Genomic DNA, 21,197 nt, shown 5'->3' with positions numbered 1-21,197 from the left:
TGGTCTACTTACAACAAAGATGGCACAAAGACACGGGTTCCAGGGAACAGCTGCTACAGTTGGAGCTGGAGAGAGAACAAGACCAGGACTGGAGAGGCGGAGGTCCTGCTGTTTACGTGCATGACATGAACTGTGCTGATAAGCCACACTCGATAAGCCTCAGCACAGATTAATGCGTCACTTTACCACCCGAGAAAGTTAACGTGCTCACACTTCATGGAGACCCAGTCGCCTACCCTGGCTTGGTGCTGTGCTCATTTCCTTCACAGAAAAGAGTCCCAGGGCTTAGTTTACCTCATGGCTTGTGTGCCCAGGTGTCACACACTGAGACATGCCCAGAGCGCTTCCAAGAGGACAAGAGTCAGTAACCGAGACCATTTCTCTACTGTGGGAAAAGCTGGAGCTAAGAGCAGGCAGAAGCATAAGTTAACCAGAGTTAATTAGACTGGGAGGGAGAAGAGACACATCAGCTCAAACTTCAGCCTAGAAGGGGAAAAAAAACTAGTTTGGAAAGAGAAACTCTGAAAACTCCAAATATCCAAAGCTGAGCAAATATCCAAAGTCAAGAGGAGAAAAAAGAAACTCATTCTGTAGTTTATAGTTCATAATGCTGGATTCCTCCCTTTATTTTCTAAGGAAAGCTTCTGTGTTCTAAGTGTGAAAAACCAAGATATTTTAAATAATAGTGAAACAAGTCCCCAAATGCCCATTTTGCTTTGTGCCTCTACCTGCAGAATTACTACAAAGTCCTATCCTGAGGACTTGCATCAGTCCCTCAGACTCAAAGAGTCTCAGAGCCCATACCCAGGCTCAGCTTGCCACGGATGCATTCTGACTTGATTTTGGTCATGCTATTTCAAGAAAACAGTGCTTACTTCCAGGGAAACATGATGTGCTACACTTGCTTGATGCGGGCCAGCATCAATCAGCTAGAAGAGAAAAGGCCCTCTCCCAGCATCCACGAAGGCAAGAACTTTGTCGGAAGCTGCTCCCAGTCAATACACTGTAGTTCTGCTCATCTGCATGGGCCCCTTGGCGTGCAGCACAGCGTGACCTCACCCTGCAGCCTCTGTGCAATCCACAGCAAAAAGAGCAAACACATCCAAAGCAAGGAGCATTAGTTCCAATGCCATTTTCTGTTTCCACTTAGGCAGTGGTGCTGATCAGCTAACCACACCAGACACTCCCAGCTATACAGCTGGTATAGAGTGTCCGTGTCCTATACATGAGGTTCACACTTGGCCATTCCCTGTGACACCTGCTCTGCTCTTGGCAGTTTAGACTTCCCTACTGATGCAAGCTGCCTGCCACACCCCCCACTGTGTGCTTGGGGGGAATTAGACCTTCTGTCCTCAACTGGAATTATTAAATTCACTGTCACAGTGCACGCAACAAAGGGATTTTAGAGTCCCAGCTCCCTTCCCTTTGAGCCTCTGTTTCTGATGGGTGACACATCATCACAGCTTCAAACACACCTGAAAAACCAGGGCACTTCCAGCCTTCAAGTACTCCCCTGCATAATCCTTTGGAGATGCAGAAAAGTGTTCAAACACTTTAGCTTTGGAAAGCCAAGACTAACGTCCAGCTGTTCAAAGGATTATACTGTGCACGTGTGAGTGCCACCCAAGCAGGGTTTTATGTCCCCACGAGCAGGGCCAGCCACAGCCAATGCAGCTAGCCGACCACAGGGACATCACAGGCATTCTCAACAAGAACCTGGAAAAAGGTCAAGAAAGTGCTAGAAACTGCATCACAAAGCAAAGACACAGAGATAAATGCTTGTTGGAAGGAGAGTCGAGCAAGAGAATGAGAGTGTCAAGGAAAATGAAGGGCTGGTAATAGAGAGGGTTAAGAGAAGGAGAGAAACAGTCCCTTAGGTATGAGCAAATAAAGGGCACAGGGTGGGATGAGAATCACATCCCTACTGACAGATCTTCATCACACACCTCAGGGCAGGGACAGAACACTGAATGCAAAGAAGCAGAATAAAAAACCAGAGCCGCTTTGGATAACCCTGACACTTCCAGCTCACCATCATCATCCCCAAAACGCAACACCTCACCTGCCTGCCTGCAAAATTCGAGCTCTGCACAGCTCCCTCCAGCAGGACAACAGCCTAAACTCTCCTTGGTCCAGCAGCACCATGCAGTGCAGATGTATCACCCCATGCCTTGGTGGCACCATTTCTGAGGGCACTACATGCAAGTAACTGCACACTCCAGAAGCCTCCAAGACTATTGCACGATGTTTTGGTTTGTAATCTTGGTCCCCCCACCAGATCTAGATACAACAAGAGCAAGTGTTTGAGACTGCGACAAAAACACCTCCCATGTCACAATCGCCTTCCTGTACAAGAGCCACAGGCTTGTCCCTTGGATAAATCCCACAAACCAGCAGTTCTGGCCTGTCACAGTTGGCTCAAGAAACCTGAGTTTAAATGAGACAGAAAGTTTAAAGATGGCCAGTTTATGAAAAATCCATCACAAACCCTAAGCTTACACCACGGAGGAAAGCAGCTGCTGCTCCAGTACAGGACTGCAGCAACCTCTTCAGCTCTGTGCTGTGACACCGAGCTCATTCTCTTGGAAAATTTCTGCACACGAGGCAGCATGTCCGTGTGCTCGGGAGGCAAAACAGGCACCGGAACGCTCCCAAACACGTGAAAAAAAAAAGCTACGGGAGCTCAGAGGCAAAGGAAACTTTTCCTAACCACTGCTTATGCCCAGGTAAGAAGAATCGACTGAACAAACACCGCTTCTCAAACCTCCGGCACTTCTGTCCCGGGTGATGTTTGTACGCGACAGCCCCGGCGCTCCCGGGGGACAGCGGCAGCGGAGCCCGGCCCGGCCGGGAAGGGCCGCGGCTCAGGCGCGGGGGCCCCGCACGGCGAACACGGCGCAGTCCGTACCGGCGGCAGCGCCTCGCACGGGGCCCGTGCGGGCAGCGGGGCCGGCGGCAGCCGCTCCGAGGGAGTGGCCCCGAGACCTGCAGCGCGGCTCCGGTTCCCAAGCACGAGCGGCGCCGCACACCGGGGACAGCCCTCGACGGGGCCACCGGGAGGGCTGTCAGGGCTCCCGGGCCCGCCCGCCTCGGCCCGGCCCGGTCGGGACGCCGCTCCCGCCGCCGCAGCCCCGCGCCGGAGCGCTGCCCGGGCCGGTGGGCGCGGCGCGGGGCGCGGGGCCGGCCCGGCCGCCCCCCCCCGTCCGGTACCTGCGCTCCCGGCGCCCGCGGCCCCTCAGCGCGGCGCGCGCCGCCCCAGCGCCGGCTGCGGCGGCCGCCGGGCCACGCCCCCCAGCGCCCGCCCACCAATCCCCACCCGTGCCGCTCTGACGCAACTCCCGAGCGGCCAATGGACTGCGGGTAACCCGCCAGCGTCGCAACGCGACCCCGCTGGCAACAGTCGGCGGCCAATAGCGACCCTGCGGCCAGGCCCCGCCCCCCCTCCGCCCCACCCCCGGGCCCCGCCCTTCCCCTCTTGCTCCCCCCCCCAGCCCAGGCCCCGCCCCAGCTCCGGCAGGGCTCGGCCCCACGGCGGGACAGCGGGACACCGCGACCGACGGACACCGCCCAGCGGGGCACCCTGAGGCAAGGTAAAAGGCCCGGGGCCAGCGGGTTGCCCGTCTCGCCGCTCCCGGGGCGCTGGCAGTGGCATGCATCCCCGCCCCACCCCGCGCTCTGGCTCAGAAGCCCCCCCAGCTTATTCTGGAACAGAACTTTACACAGACGGTATGATTTGGCAATCTTTATATCCACAATACATCATAACCATGCACAAAAATTGAGAGGAGTGTTTATTTACAAAGTGAATTGCACTTAACACAGGAACCAGGAATAAAAGTAAATGAAAGAAACCTCTCTTCTGGGTTGCATAAAGGCCCACTACTATTTATAGCCTACAAAGCCTGATAGTCAACACTACCATGCATTATCTGACCAGTGTAAAATAGAAATTGCTGTTATTTATTGAAACAGTGTAGCCCTGGAAACACTCATTCCATGGAAACATTCCATAAATCACCAACTTCATTTAAGAGTCTGCAAGTAAAGAGAATCTATCCTTCAGCCCCCACTTACTGTGCTTTACTTGAAGGACAGTTAGTCTTAAGCTCCAATTGTCTGATTTTCCTTAGCTGAAATTCAGGCCCTACCTTTCACATGAAGTTCTAGTGTTTTATGGAGGAAAAAATCTTCCCTAGGTGACTGAACCACTTCACTGGGATCTTCTTTTCTTCTACGGAGTCCAGAACCTCTCAGCAAGTTCTTCCCTCTGCTTGGAAGGGAAATGATCACCAAGCCTTGGTAAGACTCAACCAGAAACAGATCCCACCCCCACCTTCTGGAGCAGTACAGCACGCAAGGATCAAAGCACCAGAAGCAAAAATACCTCCTGTACAATTTTCCAACACTTTTGTTAAGTAACTGATTCAAATAAAGGCTCAGCCCAACCCATACCACGCCCAGCCAAGAGCTCTGAACTCACACAAGAGATCAGCAGGGAGTCACAGAACAGCACCCAAATGGGGGGCATCTCTGGCCTCAAGAGATGGCCTCCACAGCACACACTGAAATCTTTTTAACTAAGTAGCAAGCAGTCACCCATCAACTGGATTTTTACAGTTATACAACTACAGAGCTTTAAAACTTTCCTAGGAACCACACCTCCTTGTTCTGTGCAGGCTCCAGTAAAGATCCCAGACTAAGTCCCCTGTCTGTAAGCACTGACTGCAGGAAAAGAGGCTGGATTGACCTGATCTACCCAATGAATTTATTTTATCAATTTGCTGTTTGTGTGCTCAGGACCAAGTCACTTTTATGTATGCATTTTAGCCTTCACCCTTCCCACCAGTAAAAGGAGAGGCAGCACGGCAGACTCCTGCCTAATTCTGCATTAAAAGAGCTGTTCTAGACATCAGCAGGAGCCTCTGATGGTTGTGTTATGACACAAGTGGCAGTACTCAGGGCTTTGTAGTGTTTTCAATAGTTAAAGGAAAGTCAGCCTCAACATCCAAGTAAAGCAAGCAAAGCACACATTCCTTCTTTTCACAGGCAGCTTTCATGTTATCAGGAATTTCACAAAAGCCAAACTTAGCCCTCAAATACCTTGGGGCAGATGGAAGAGAGCTGTAACCTTTTTTTTCCTTACAGTAATACTGAGAGACACACAGCCAGCAAAGCTGTGGGATGAAGCACTCAAGTTGAGGTTACATGTAGTCTGTAATTTCCACATCAGGAAAGCATGCTTAAGGAGCCTGGGCTACTGCAGAGCTTCTCTGAATGTCAGACAGCTCTTCAGCATTGCCAGCTTCCTCAGGATTCCTCCAAGTCTTCCCCTCAGTAATTCCAGCACAGCAGTGGGCTGGGTTGTGGATGAGGTTTCAGGACAATGCTTCATCAGGACACCAGGAACCCCAGACCACAAGCCTCTTCCCCAGTCTGTGCAGGAAGATGGCCTAACCTGGCAGAGCTGATCCACTGTCCTTTTTCTATTGTCACAAACAGCCCTGTGCTCAGTCTGGGCAGCAGCACCTCAGACCCACAGAAGGGCCGTGGCTCTGCCTGGAGAGCAGCACAGCAGCCTGGAGAAGAGCCTTGTCTCATATTGAGGGACCACAGCAGATGGAAACCCCCACCCCATTCCCAGTGGAGCTACACGGGTGCACGTGTGCACACACCAACTGCCCCTGCGTGCCCCAGCCGAGGGGGCTTTGAACAATGGAGTTGTTCAAGAGCTCTTCAATACTGATAAATTTAACTGCACTAAAGCCCTAGACACTGACCTTTCACTGGGACTCTGCAGCAAAGTTTAAAGCCTTCCACAAAGTCAAAGACTAAAGAAAATATCTGAAGAGACAAGCAAGTGACTAAACTGTTTCTTGGCTTCTTACACCAGGCCAGACTGATTCTAGAAACTTCATGTTAAGAGCAGGACTTGCAGAGTAAGCATGTTAATACATCACCTTGAACTAATAAGTCTTCTTAACAGTACAATTCCTCCTCATGCTATCCAGCTGATTTCTTTATATAAAGTTTGTTCAAAAGTTAAGGAGCCCAGCTCCACTAGTGTCCACTTGTTCCCAAATGAAATATTTTCAGTATTTCAGAATTTTCCATTCTCTCATTGCCAGCTGTCTGAACACTGACTGCACTTCATGTTCTGGTCTTGGACCACCAAAAAGAAGATATCCCAGTTCCCACCTTCTCTCAACAGAATGCTAGTGAAGCAAATACCAAGTGTTGAAAGTGCTTCCTGAACTGGAACACCCTTAGGACAGAGCCCTGTGATGCCTTCTAAGGAATTCATACCCTCATTCAATGGGATCAGGCTGCAGGCATGCACCCTTTAACCTTGAATGTAACCTCTAAACAAAGCTGAAAAGTGGAAGTGCCAGGCACCACGTGCATCCTGTGCTGTGAGCTGGAGCTCTCTCAGTGCATACAGTACAAAATTAAAGGCATTGGTCTGGAAATCTTAGAAAAGAAAAGCCATCAGAGTTAACTGCCCTTAATTTTATTACGTAACCAGACAGAACAGTTGAGACTGGAATGTCAGATTTCCTCTTCAAGCACAATTCACATTTTCATATTTGCTTTGTATCAGTAAAGAAAATCAACTCACTAATATGCAACTGGGATCCATCCAGTGAGGTACAGGCTCAGAATACAGAGCAAAAACTCACTGCAAATGGCGCCACAAGCCTTCAGGGAGCAGCAGGTGGTTTCCAGCTCTTTCTTTAGATCATTTCACTCAGTATTTGCCATCAGAACATTCAGTGGATACCGGAGGGGACACAAGTGTGCAAGAGCTAGTGAGTGATGAAAAGCCATCAGAGATTTGCACAAGCAAGCAAGAGACTGACTACACAAAGTTGTGGTAACATTCTTCCCATTCAGCACAACGAAGAATTAGAGTAGTTAGCCCTGCTGATGACAAATCTGTTACATCAGTGAAGTACAATCATGTAAGAATTACAGTCTGCAGTTCAGTAAAACGGTAAGAAGAAAACAACAGATTAGTAGTTCTTATGTGAAATCCTAATATTATGCATTTTAGTAGAGGTCAACAGTGAAAGATCATGAAGAGAAAGTTCCAGATACTATGGATCTGCAGAAGTTTTACAAAATGTATAAAGTATTGTGTTTCTCTACAACAACCAAAACCCTTACAAGTGCAGGTATATATGCAACATGAAAATATTGCCTCACTCACTCAGACAGGGGCAGGGGAGATCTAGAGAAAAAGCAGCATGCAAAAAAAAAACCCTGGAACTAGCGCAGATCCTGCTTTCAGACACTGACCTACAGTACAAAAAGAAGCCTACTTGTACAGGCTGCAAAAGGTTTCTGAAATCAGTATGCTGGCACTTACTGTACAATAATGCTAATTGATTAACATAAGCCATGAATAAATATTACGCCACTTCATAAAGCCTGCACAGGCATTCATGGTGGCAGAGAAAGCAATGCAGACATATTTCATTGTTCCCAAATAAAACAAGAATAGAGAAAGATTTCCCAAGCAGGAAACAGTAAACTACACAGCCAGACTAACTGTATTAGGGGTAATTACAGAATAAGTAATGTTATTTTCAACAGCTTTCTTATGTGTGTGCAGCCACTAAAATCCTCACTGTGAGACTTCATCAGGACAGAAAACAGAGCATTTGGCAGGACAGCTAGTTTAATTTCTCCCCCATGTTTACAGAAACACAAGAAAAAGAGATATATGACTATGGGAGGAAAAAACCTTGTCACCTAAATATAGTTATTTCTTCAACTGGTAGAGTCAAGTCCCATTGTTTCCTTCCCAGAAAATAACAACAACAACAAAACCAAACTGAAAAAAACCTAGCAAAACCAAAACAAGCCTATTTGATAAGAGTGTTTCATGGGATAATATCCAGCAGCAGATTTTCCAACACAAACATGTCTATCAGATCAGTGACTACATTTCAAGCCCAGAAGTCACCACATGGAAGGGGTTTCAGAGGCAGGAGGATGTTAGCCCTACAATTAAAGCTCTAATATGAGAGGGGAGATTTGGGAATGGAATAAAGGAGGGAGGAGGGAGTCACTGAACCACAGGAGATAGGAAGTGCACACAAGTTTCTAAATGAAGCACAGACGAAGTGGAGAGCACAAGAGTCATCTAGGGAAGGTCACAGGTTCTGACAGCACTGGAGTTTGTTGGATTTTTGTCCATCAGTGGTTGGCGGGACGCTGATATCAACGACGTTGTTGCCAGGAGACTCATCGTGCGCAGACCGGTCGGCGATTTGCTTCTGCGACACGATGCGGTAGATTTCTGCAAGGAGAACACACAGTAAGGACATGCCAGAACCCGAGAAGGAGAAGATTCAACTTGAGGGCTCTGAAAGGGGGTCTAGGCTAATCAGATGTGGCATGTAACATCTGGCTGGCATTCCAGTTCTGGAATGAATACACCAGCTCTGTCTGGAAAAGTTATTACAACAAGAGTCCTCACTGCCTTCTGCAATAGCACTTCCTATCCCATTTTTGAAAATGGGGATTATTAAAAGGGTTTTTTAATGGAAAAGGAGCAGGAATGCTCATTTCTAAAACCGGGAATCATCATCTTTGTGATTAAAAAACAAGTGGGCAGCATACTCTAGAAATACCAATCACCAGGATGCCGGGAAACCTTCGCAGCAGCGACAAGTTACCCGATGCCCACCTTCACTCCCGGCAACCTGCTACCCCAAGCAACAGCAGTGCTCCTCTCTGCAACACATCAGTTTTCCTACCTATGACAGTAAAAGCTGTATGGGTCCATAAAGCCCCAGACTTCTCCAAATGAGTTTATTTAACTCAAATTAACTTAATGCTTGAAAGCACACAAACCCACAAAGCTGTAACCACTGAAGACAGACTGCCAACTTAAAAGCTTTCACAAACTGTTTCAACTGCATACTTAGCAGAAGTCTTGTAAGTGGAAAGGTTTTTAAGTTAACTTATTTCACTGACTATAAGCCCTTGTTCCAACTTCCCTCCATTGTGAAACAGGAAAAGGGCAAGTACTTCCCTGGAAGTCTGTGGTAAATATTATGGTCACATTCATACAGCCACAACCCCAAAAAAGCAACACCCAAAGCCTTTAGTAAGGATTAAAAATCACAGAGGACTGTGCAGGGCTTGTTTATGGGGATTTTTGGTTAGGTTTCTTTGGTGGGTTTTTTGGGTTTTTTTTGGTTGGTTGGTTTTGGTTTTCTTAAAGAATCTGCACATATTTATGTTGTTTAAAATGGAAATCTTTAACTCAAGGCAAATCTTGTTGCCACTGGCTACCTACAGATCTTTGCTAAAGGGAGGAGGAGTGTTGTTCAGAGGCTGTCACACCTTTTTCTTTCCTGCTCAGTACTGTATTTGAATTTCAGCTGTTTAGAGTGGTTGACAAGCCCCCTTTGCTTTGGGGTAGCATCTCTTTGGAGTGTTTTGTGGGTTTTTTTTTTCCAGTCGTTAGTGATTCCTCAAACAAGTGGCCAGTAAGGAAACTCCTGCTGTTCCCACTCTCTTCCCTCCACCAAGTCCCCTGTGGTGGTTCCCAACTCACTACTCTACACAGCACGTTTTCCTAGGTTCCTTCTCCTCTCTTAGAAAGATGATTCTCCCCCAGGTGTAATCACTTTAGGAATAACCTTTTCAGGACTTCTCAGTCTTATTATCCATGTGCCTATGCTACCCAGACAATCTCAACACTTTTGGGAGCCCGGGGTGCTGTGAGAGAGGGATTTGAGTTCAGTTTGCCTGGGCCTGACCTCAGCTTGAGTTGTTACAGCCCTGTGGCTCTCCTAGGGTGGCCTCAGATCAGCATCTCTAACCAGGGTCAGTCTCAGGACAACACTGCAAGGGAAGACAGGATGGATGGTGACCGTTGAACTACACTCAGAGCACTAAAATAAAAAATACTGTCTCAAAGTGCCAGGGAAGTTGCCTCAAATCCAGCCAAGTGTCCCAGATGAGCCACAAATCTGCTACACAGTGTGAGACCGGCCCAGCTCCAGCTCTGGGCAGTCAGCTCTACTTCACACCCCAGATGCTCCACTAGTGGCTCTCTACTAACACAGATCTGCTGGGCACCAAATACAACCCATTCCTCGTCTGTCAGGCTTCTACCTACAGAGGCAGCTTGGCTACCCTGCATTTCCTGTCTGCCTCTTCTTGGGCACCTTGGAGTCAGAGTTGGGGTTGCTCAGTCTGGAGAAGAAAAGGCTCTGGGGAGACCTTAATGCAGACTGCCAACATCTACAGTTCCCCAAGAGAACTGGAGAGGGAGTTTGGACAAGGGCCTGGAGGTACAGAACAAGGGGGAATGTACCTTCCCACTACCAGAGGGCAGGGTTAAATGGGATAGTGGGAAGAAATTCTTGGCTGTGAGGGTGGTGAGGCCCTGGCACAGGGTGCCCAGAGCAGCTGTGGCTGCCCCTGGATCCCTGGAAGTGTCCAAGGCCAGGCTGGACAGGGCTTGGAGCAATCTGGGATAGTGGGAGGTGTCCCTGACCATGGCTCACTGTCAACTTGATATCCTCCAGAATGCCCAGGTCCTTCTCTGCAGAAGACGCTGTTGGTGCAGTGCAGTCACCACCCTTGCTATCAGCTGAGAATAAGAGTTCAGTAGTCTGAAAATGGTACCAGCCTGCTTTGGTGCAAGAGAAGATACTGCAACATTTAACTTCCAGCATGGCTGGGGCTTCACTGCTGAGATTTTGTGCAGGCATGGAAGTACAGTTACCATTTCCTTTACAACAGTGCTATTGCAATAGCTTGAACTTATGGAACGTCAGGAGATGGAAACCTCCAGGAGACAGAGACCCTCACCTGGGACAGAAAGGGGTGTATGGGGTGGGAGGCAGAACACAAAGGTGAGATTAGAAAGCTTGCAAACTAACCATTGTTCTCACCACTCATTTCCAAAACATTCCAGAAAACTATAAAATGTGCCCATGAAGAAGACCCACCACCTCAGCTGCTCCTCTGAATCCATAACAAACCATACCTGTGAGGATGTTCTTGAAGGCTTCTTCTACATTTGTAGAGTCCAGAGCAGATGTTTCAATAAAAGATAAGTTATTTTTTTCTGTAATAAATAAGAAGTGGTTCAGTTAAAAATTTTAATAACACTTTATTTCACATTTACTTTGAGGTGTTTTAACTTTTATTTTAGGCCACACCAGCCAGGGCACAGTAATTTTTTTTCTTTTCCTTGTTGCACAAGGAACACCTTGGTGCTGGAGTTCAGCAACATTTCCTTTGCCCAAAGTGCAAGAACATTTTCCCCACTGCAGCCCTCGCTCAGCCAAGCAACACAAAATACCATTCTCTTCTGGCTACAGATCACACCCAGAGGTACCTTGAGCAAGAGCCCCAGCAAAAGCACATCAGCTGCTACAGAGACACAATTCTCCTCTGCAACCCCAAGAAGATCAACAGACCTATACTTTCCTAATCAGACCCCAATTCCAAATAACAATGACCCCCTGAAACAGTCTATTTTCTTCTTTCCTCTTACAATGCATTTTTTTAATTATTATTTATAAAGAAAGTGATTAATACTCAAATATCATACCTAGAATGGTTTTGTATCACCTGCCCAGGAACAGGCAAATTTCAATAATGGAGCTTAAGCAGCAACAATTAGACCATCACTAGCAATTTAAAACAGCCTTAGGAGGAAGTCCAGGGTTAAAAAGAAAGAAGCTGAACCAAGTGACCAAAGTAATAGACTATCTGGGGCACCCACCAACTTGTTTTGCTTCTTTTACATAAATGTCACTTCTCCTCCATCTCAAAATTTAAAGGGGCTTTATTACCCTCAGGGTACTTGCTTACCAGCAAACTTCAGAAAGTGTGTATAAGCAAGCCTTGGTAATATTTCTAGAGGTATTTTAGAAGTTGAACATTTACATTCCACCTCCAAGCTTGACAGCCACACAAAAGCTGAATGTCCCCAGGCCTTTCAGGACAAAAGAATATCTGACCAGTGCTCTGCCAGGTAAGGAAGAGAGAAGGAATGCAGTGGCAGCATCTTACATAACCACTTGACTTCTCCCAACAAATGATAATTCTCAAACCTGATGATCGCTGCATTTAAGCGAGAGTAGGTGACATTACTACATGCATCAGTGCTCTAGAGCAGCAACCACCCCATCTAAGAGAAGGTTCAGCATTCATTTGCAGGTGTCCACATTGATATCTACTCAGGAGAAGCAGGTCTCTAGAAAGGAAGGATGGACATTTCATATCGTGATATTTTTTATTTCTGTTGTGATATTTTGTCTTCTAAATATTGCTTACTGCTTCTAGCCTTGTTAGAAGAAGGGTTTATTCTTCAGCTATCAGGCAGCTCAAGGACAGTGTCTCAAAAACATGTACTACCACTAGATTTAAAAAACAACAGAAAACTGCAAACTAAAAATGGCAAAGAAAATTCTCCAAAAAAACCAAACCAGCCACACATGCTAGTTAACAAGTCAAGATATTCAATATAAAACTCCCAAAAACAACAAAACACCTTAAATGTCTTTTTTAGGGCTCAAACTAAAACTTGAGGTGGGAGTTGAATCCTGGACAAAAGGGTGTGACCCCAGCAGGCACCACCCCCCGGCCCCAAGGCCCCAGTCCAGACCTGCGAAGGCCCTGGCCTCGTCGGTGGGCACGGCCCGGAGGTGGCGCAGGTCGCTCTTGTTGCCCACCAGCATGATCACGATGTTGTTGTCGGCGTGGTCTCGCAGCTCCTTCAGCCAGCGCTCCACGTTCTCGTAGGTGAGGTGTTTGGCAATGTCATAGACAAGGAGAGCCCCGACAGCACCACGGTAATATCTGAAACCATGAGGTACAGCCCTTCAGCGAGAGCTCTGATCCAGCCTCACCAACAAACAGGCCATCTAGCTCTTCTGTAATGCTCTCCACTTCAGAAAAAGCTGTGCTGATGCAGATACTGTTGTCGGAGTGGTTTCGAAGCCTAAGACCAAGTTCCAAATGCAGGGTTTTTTTCTAATAGCATTTCTAAAAAAATCCAGTCTGCGTACCAAAATGCTGGAGAGCCTCCAGAAAGCAGGAGTCAAAATGTCCTGTCTGTCTGCTCCAGCTGTATATAGGAAAACTCACCATTGCAGAATCGGTACAGCTGGGAGGTTTTTGTGAAGTTACAACCTAACTTTCTCCTCGGAAAACAGCCCTTAATAAAATGTCAGTATTTGTTCCTGATCCTTCAAATATCTCCTGTCCCTCCTAAATTAAAGAGGGGACTCTGGACTATATTGTCACTATCCACCAACCTCTAATCCAGGAACAGGGTTTGCCTCCTCAGCGCAGGTTTGGGCTCATTTCAACACAAGCCAAGGGCTCAGCTCAGCACAAGCCAATCTGTCTCAGCAATCCTGTAACATCCATATCTCTCTTCCACACAATCACACCATTCTTCCTCAGTTCTGCCAGCACCTGTCTGACATGTTGTTGAACTGAGTCAGGGCACCAAGTCTGCAGAAATCATTCTCTTTTCCCTGATGTTTGGCATTCTGCTGGCCAAGCAGGCTGAACTGGCTGAGTAATGTGTCAAGCAGCAGTTAGTGCCAGCACAAAGGAGAGGCAGGATCACAGGACTGCAGCTGCACTAGCTCCCAGCTATAAAACCTGTTGTTGTTGACCCAGACTAGACTAGCAGTTTTTACAGCAAGAGCAAGGGTCACAAAAAAATTCTGAAAGTCACACTAACAATTCCAGAAAATATGCAATTTGAAATTGTCACTTACATCTGCTTCTGCATCCTTTTCCCTATAGACTGCTCTCCCTTTGGGCTTCAGGGTCTCCTGGTTTTCTCCCATCTTGACAAAATTCCCCTTACCTTGAGTTTAATGCCTCAATCTGTGCATGATTTTACCTTTAAAAACTGATACGCATCTGTAACATAACAAAAAATCAACCCGCTGATCAAAAAATGCTCTGGAGAACCAGGCCGGACCAAAGAATTTGCTTTTGTTCCTCTGCAGGATCCTTTTGCCAGCACAGAAACAAGTACACCTCAAACCACTCTGTGGATTAACAAGGTGCCATAGGTGACAAAGCTTCTCACCTCCAGGGATTGTGCCTAATGTTGCACAGCTAGCACTATCATTGCTGCCTTCCTACTTCCTGGCTATTCAATGTCTGCACTCATGTATCTAATTTTCAGGGCTGTGACTAATTCAAAGTCATTTTGAGATTTCAAGGGACTTTGTGGCTGCATGTTTTCCTAAAAATACCCTCAATCTCAAGACTGAGGAGGCAATTGAGACCAGAAGCCATGGGTGTTACAGCAAGCCACCATACCTAGACCAAAACTCGACACCAACAGTACCCAGCTTCCATCTGAAATGACACTCACTCCACATAATGAATGCAGCACATTCAGCACAGACAAAAAACTAAATCCCAAAACTCAAACAGAATTTCCCAGTTTTGATTTAAGCTGTCATTTGTTTCTGTAACTGTAACAAGAGAATCTAAAAAGTACTTTCATTATATTAATCAAGGGAACACAGAAGTATTTGCTACCTTATGACTTGGATCCACACTGAAGTCTGTCGCAATGACTTTGTCATGTGTGCTAAGTACGTTTCACTCTCTATCCATACATTTATCGGCAGCATCTCTGCTAGAATTCTGTAGAGCAAAGACAGAGTACTCACGCTGAGGTAATGGCGCGGTATCGCTCCTGGCCTGCAGTATCCCAGATCTGGGCTTTTATCGTCTTCCCATCCACCTGGATGCTCCTGGTGGCAAATTCCACCCCAATGGTGCTCTTACTTTCCAGATTGAACTCATTGCGTGTGAAACGTGACAGAAGATTACTTTTCCCAACTCCAGAGTCTCCAATCAACACAACTGAAAGGAGAGACATTATTTTCACAATTAATTTCTCCTATCAGCACTGACTCCATGCTGCAGCGCGGCCTGGCAGGCAGCATCTACCAGAAATGCAGTCAGATAACACAGGAGAGACAACATAGACAACACCACAGCCTTTACTATGCACACCTTGCTTCTCCAACCCCAGAAGAGCCACAAGCTGTTTCGTGGTGAGCAGCTGCCCGGTACTCAGAGGTGAAAATGAGAAATTGCTACAGTGACTCTCGAAGTCAAACAGTGCTTTGGAAGTCCCAGCCACTGCAGCAGGCAGAGGTAAGACATGCCCCTCACACACTCCACCTTTGGCACAGGAAGGCTGCAACTCACATTTTAAGAAACCCTATAGGCAAGAATATGGCAACGGGCCACCTGTCTGCCCAACAAAAGCCTTTGTACGGTGTAAGTGTACTCTATTTTTATTTCAAAACAAAACAAAACGGTAAGTAAACAATTATTTGCAGTCCCTGTTGGAGTCATATAGGGTGTTATATTTCAATAATTTAATTAATGAATATGTTCACCACAAAAGGGGGAAAACAGGAGACATTTGGTACTACAAAAAAGATACAAAACAAAGCAGAACTTCATCAAGCAAAACAAATTGTAGTAGACTCCATGAGAAGCAAGAGATGAGCTAGAAACCTCTGCCTCCACACATGGTGTTGCCATGATAACAGCAAAATGTAAGTGGAGAGAGATCTTCAGCACACAAAACCCAGCTTTCCTGAAAGGAATTGTGAAAACAAAGGCACATCTTGTGGCAGAAGGTTCCCTCTACTTTTTTGCTTATAGATGACAGCAAGAAACAACTGAGAGAAACATAGCTGAAACAGCTGAGCCATGCTCCCTTCCTCTTGCAAACACTCTTATCACATAGCATTTGGAATTCAAGTGTCCTGGCTCAAGCAAAAGGAAGAAAGGCAGCCAGCCTCTGTGAGCTTCTTTAACCTTGGGAATATTTCCTACTCCAGTTCTAAGTACAGATTTGCTGATCTTCCTCATTCATATGGTCTGCTTTTCCTACAGAAAAGCAGACATGGGCAAAAAACATTCCCAATTTCCCCCCAGCAACTACAGAAGAACCTTCTCATTGCACAGTTCCAGAATGAGCTCACCAGTGTTTCCCCAAGGCCAAGGATCATCCTTGTCTTTTAGTGGCACTACAGCTTTTCTCTGCCTGGGCCTTTGTTTGAGGATGGGGCTCTGGCAGCGCCCTGCTCCAGCTCACTGCCCTCACAGCCCTGGAGCACATTCCCAGGCTGGTGCTGGACCCTGGCTCTCGGCTGCGACAGCTCCCGAGCTGCACAGGGTCATTGTTGAAACGCCTGAGAGCCCCTGTGCAGCTCATCTGCCTGAGAGCACAGACAACAATTGTGCAAGCACAGCTGAACAGGCAAAACACAACACAGGCAGGAACGGGCAGCCAGCACATCGTGGCGAGGCACCACAACTCCCCACCCGGGAGAACTTAAACCAGTTCCTCACAGTGCTCTGCCTTCCCTGGCAAACAGCCTAAACCACTTCTTTAGAGTATGAGAAAAAACAGAAAAAAATTATTTTATTCCAAGTTCTAACTCTAGGATTCTGTCAGCTTTATTTTCCAGACAAACAGTTTTTCATCACTAATTCCATGGGACCTTCCAAGAACAGGCGGAGGTCACCCATCTTGCACAGGAATCTGCTGGCTGGAATAGGCTCTATCCTACAGCAAAGCCCTGGCCATAACCAAAAGCAAGAATATCTACCACACAAGCTAGACCAGATTGGAAGACCCCTGAGGCTTCCAGCTGTTTCTGATGGGAGGTATCTTCCCATGATTTTGCAGCTGGAGAAAGCACAGCCTTTCCACATTCTAGCTATCTCCCAGGCTCTGGCATTTTGAAAGTATCAATTTGGGGTATAAACCATGCAAATGGCTCTCAGGTCATTAACTCCATCTGTCACTGGAAGAAAATTCCAGGGGTCCTGTGCTCCTTTGGTTATTCACAGGCTCCCTTCACCATGCTGCCCCACATTCCAGCACAGCTTCTAGGAGAGCATTTTTCAGAAGTTAAAGGAAGGCAACCAGATCCCAATTCAATAAAGAGCATTCCTAGAGTTTCCATGTGCTTCTTATTAATACTCAATCCTGAGCACTAAAAGGGCATTTTCACTTTCAGGAGAAAGATGCCAAGACTGGGGGCCCCACATGCAGAGAGAAACCACAAACTTATTTTCTACAGGAGCTGAGCAAGAAGATACCTTCAACATTCTGGACTAAGTGATTAGATCTTGGGAAACTTTCTAAATTTGGTAACAGGCCTCCACACACTATTGCCTGTTCAAATTCAGAAGTCATGACAGAGAAGGAAAGAAAGTTCCAAATGACAGCTTAAGAGTCTGAATACTATCTAAACACATCTCACCAGAACCGAGGAACTCACTCTCGAAATGCCCCTAAGGGCCACACTGGCGATGAAAAGATGCACTGTTTTGATCCTGGAAGTGACATGAACCAATAACCAGCAGCAGCCACCTTCAGATGGCTCTAAGCCCACAGACAAGCCTTGCGTAGTGCCCTGTTTATATGCTGAATCCTGCTCCTTCAGTATTTCCTGATTTTCTCTCTCCTCCAACACCACCTGCCAGTGTGTGGGTTATGTATCACCACTACATTACCCCTCCATCAACTCAGTCACCACCCTCACTCCGCTTCCTGTGTCTACAACATCCAGAACTACAGCACAATCCCACCCAAACACCTGCCCTGTATATTGAGATCCTTGTACAAAACAAGCCGAAGTCAGAATGAAAATTCCAGTGCCATACATCATTGGTAAGAAAGGGAAAATAAACAGATCAAGTTTATGACAGAATTGTAAATACACTAATTTATTAATCTGGGAAAAAGAATATATACTTTCGAGTGGTTAAGAAGATTAAGACTCCCTCTAGCAGAGGCCATCTAACGAGAGTTTGTGATGAATCTGAAGTACATAAGGTTGCCAGATATTGGTGACTAATAGGATACACATCTGTGTTTAATAACCACAGCCTTAGCTACACGGAGACTAATCAGAGCAGTCTAAATTCCCACAAAAGTAAAAGAAAGCTCTTTTGCCCTATGGCTGATTTTTCCTGCCTTTTTCATGAGCCAGCACACATCTGCACAACCTCAAATTTAATTTTTAAAATAAACATTGATAATAGCTAATCTTTTTGAGAGCAAAATTAATGTGCAGATCACATTTAATAGGTACAAGGCTTCCAACATTTTTAACAGCTCCTCAAAGGTCACGAATTCAATTCCAAATCAACGCACTCAAAACACATCCTGAAAAGTCCCTGCTTTTTCGCCATCCCTGCTACAAAACTAGCTGGGAATAGAGGCCAGAACTGCTGGCTTCACTTGGGGCCTCATCACTGAGCACAGCCACAAGCTCTTCGCAGCCTCACTACCCCACACAGCCCTGCACACACACTTTGGCTCCTTCCCCCAAAGGCTGGTTTAGGCACATTGGTAAAGAGTAACATTTTGTTGTGATCAATAAAATAATCGGTTCTGTTGGGATGCACAAAAAAAGAAAAAAAAAGGGAAATTGGGAACAAAGAAGCACTAGTTTAGCGGAGCAGATCTGACTATAATCACTCACAACCCCAGACTGCTCCCAAACCTTAAGTTAGTCATTGCCTGCCACATGCTGTCCTTTGGAAATAGGTGGCAGTGGAAACAGTCAAGCCTTAAATTTAATAAAAATAAACCTTCCTAGACTAAGATCCTCCTAACATCATTATTTCTACCTCTGACTACTACATAGACTGACAGAACAGAGCTCACCTGTGTAGCTAAGAAGGGGCTAAACCACAAACCAACCAAAGTCCTGGATATCATTACGGCAACTGTCCTTGAGGATTAATTCTACTATTGTAGGAGGCAAAAGAAAAAGGGAGGAGAGATGGTCCCATAGCAGAGTCCTCATCCCACTTGGTCCCATTTATATTATTTTTTATCTAGTTCCAGAAAGCCTCAGAAGAAGGAAAAGATAAATAATCAAACCCACAAAGAAACCCCTCTCTATCTACCTTTTTTTTTTTTTTTTCAGAAATCCACACAACGACCCCTCCCAAAAGATGCACAGAAAAGGACAATTCTCTCACCCATTTTTTATTAAGTGCTACAAAGTGTGCCAGCATCACCACAGCACAGATCCTGACCAAATGGCTTTAGGTTGAGTCTCATTCCAAATAACATTTAAAACGCATTTCAAAGCAAGTATTTTTAAAAGATGAGTGCATTCTCCCTAGCTAATTGACTATTCAGAGAAAGAAAAAAAATAAGTACAATTTTTAGACTTAAAAATTCCTGGCTTTTAAACCACCTGGGAAACAGACTTCAGAAGGAAACTACTTCAGACTCAGACAGTTTAGTGTATTTTTACAGGCTGGTTGTCTGCTTTCTAGGCAGGCAAGAAAAGAGCTTTTTTTCCCCATTGTCTTTAAGATTCAACCCACCATAAAACAAATAAAGCAAATAGGCAAATACATTTATAAAATATTTCCCACAGACGAGTAACTGTTCTTTTCTTTGCTTCACAAGTTCAGAATCACTGTTGCCCTTGTAAGCGTCCAGGTACAAAGACATCGAACGCCTGGGAAATTGTCACAGCAGCAAGTGACCCCCAGAGCCCTCGCAGACCGCCACGGCACCGTTAGCACTGCCCTTCCGAAGAGTGAACTCTTGGGATGGAAATCAGGTTTCAGCCACTCTACCAACAGTAGATCTGGTGTAAAACAGGCTAGGAAACCAAAGATGAGGGTGCTACATCCACCTGCACTGCTCCTCGGGCCTCACAGGCAGAGCTGTGGGCTGCTCGGGAAATTGGCCAGCTTGAGCCTCTGGACAGGCAGGAGGTCGGCCTGGGGAAACATCCCACGGGATGATATCCTCCGGCTCTCCCTGGAACCAGCGCAGGACGAGCAGCACCGAGCCCTCAGAAGTGCCCTGGACAACTCGGCGTGCCACGGGAAGGGGCAGGGCAGGCGCGGCGAACACCCATCAGCACAACCAGTTAAGACCGCTACGGTCCCAGGCTCCCAGCACCGGCGCTCAGCAGGGACCTGCGAAGGAGCCTCCAACGAAGCTTACGGCTTTGCAGCTCCGACTCGACACCGGGTGATCTCCAGACAACCACAGGCACCGCCGGGCACAGCCCCGGCCCGCCCGCTCCGCGCCACGGCTCCGGTCGCCCCCGGGGACCGCAGCCGCCCAGCTACTGACGCACAGCCCACAAGGACCGGGACGGGACGGGACGGAGCGGGGCGGGCAGGCCCTTGCGGCTCTCCCGCCGCTCCCCCGGGGCTGCCCCGGCTCCAGACCAGGCCGGGGGCCCACAAGGCCGCCCCGCGCACCAAGGCCGCGGCGGGCGCCCCGGGCCCGCGCGGCCCGCAGGTCCCGGCCGAGACCGGCGCGGTGCGGCGGCCGCAGCCCTGCTGAGCACGTACCTTTGAACAAATAGTCGTACTCGTCGTCGCGGGTGCCCATGGCGATGGCGGAGCCGACCCTCTGCCTGCCCGGCACCGACCGCGGCCCAGCCGGGGAGGGGCACTCCCGCTCGGCCCAATCAGCGCCCGCCAGAGACCGCAGGAGGCGGGCGATGCGCCAGATCCATCAACAACAGCCAATAAACGACGGGAGCTCCGCTGACCGGTGGGGAACGCTGCCCAATGGAAGAGAGGCAGCTGGGGAGGGGCGGTGCTTCGCTGCCCGAGCTGGGACCCTGAGGGCCGGGGCGGGGCCGGGGCCGGGAGCGGGGCCGGGGGCGGGGCGGTGTCTGTGTGAGGGCCGGGGGCGGGGCCGGGGCGGTGTCTGTGTGAGGGCCGGGGGCGGGGCCGGGGCGGTGTCTGTGTGAGGGCCGGGCCGGGGCCGGGGCCGGGGCCGGGGCCGGGGCCGGGGCGGTGTCTGTGTGAGGGCCGGGGCGGGGCCGGGGGCGGGGCCGGGGCGGTGTCTGTGTGAGGGGCGGGGCCGGGGCCGGGGCCGGGGCCGGGGCCGGGGCGGTGTCCGTGTGAGGGCCGGGGCGGGGCTCTGGGGCGCGGCGCAGCGGCAGTCTGTTCAGGGAGGCGGGTACGCCGGGCGGCGGAGCGGCCCTCACGGGAATGGGGACCCTCTCGCTTTGAGCGGAATCGCTGGGTGAGAGGTTTCTCCCCGTTTGAGAGTGACCTCCGATCGCTGGGGCATGGTGTCAGCTCTGGGCGGGGGGGAGAACCTGCCTGGGCCGGGGGTCAGCGCAGCTCCGGAGCCGGGGGAACACGGCGGGGGA

At 48.3% G+C, this 21,197-nt stretch overlaps 2 protein-coding genes across 8 annotated transcripts in view; both read right to left on the bottom strand.

The window, feature by feature from the left end:
* Window positions 1-3,274, bottom strand: part of MARCHF2 (membrane associated ring-CH-type finger 2) — a 32,675-nt gene extending 29,401 nt beyond the window's left edge. Inside the window, exon 1 of one of the 7 annotated variants that reach the window (XM_038163732.1) lies at window positions 3,211-3,274. Coding sequence is in view for 2 of the 7 variants with exons in the window: in XM_038163736.1 (XP_038019664.1) it covers window positions 2,063-2,184 (122 nt within the window). In the remaining 5 variants the exon portion in view is untranslated. The other 6 variants (XM_038163737.1, XM_038163733.1, XM_038163729.1 and 3 more) reach the window with 6 other exon arrangements.
* Window positions 3,275-3,727: 453 nt separating this feature from the next.
* RAB11B (RAB11B, member RAS oncogene family) lies at window positions 3,728-20,536 on the bottom strand. The gene is made up of 5 exons (XM_038163798.1): window positions 20,383-20,536; window positions 14,682-14,877; window positions 12,641-12,834; window positions 11,012-11,092; window positions 3,728-8,302 (listed from the first exon to the last, which is right to left on the bottom strand). The coding sequence occupies exons 1-5, from the start codon at window positions 20,420-20,422 to the stop codon at window positions 8,157-8,159; spliced, it is 657 nt and encodes a 218-aa protein (XP_038019726.1). The 5' UTR covers window positions 20,423-20,536; the 3' UTR covers window positions 3,728-8,156.
* Between the last annotated feature and the right edge of the window lie 661 nt (window positions 20,537-21,197).

The sequence above is a fragment of the Motacilla alba genome, chromosome 28 (assembly GCF_015832195.1).
Source record: "Motacilla alba alba isolate MOTALB_02 chromosome 28, Motacilla_alba_V1.0_pri, whole genome shotgun sequence".
Classification (NCBI taxonomy): domain Eukaryota; kingdom Metazoa; phylum Chordata; class Aves; order Passeriformes; family Motacillidae; genus Motacilla; species Motacilla alba.
Note: the sequence above shows the minus strand (reverse complement) of the source record. Positions and strands in the feature narration are given on the sequence as shown.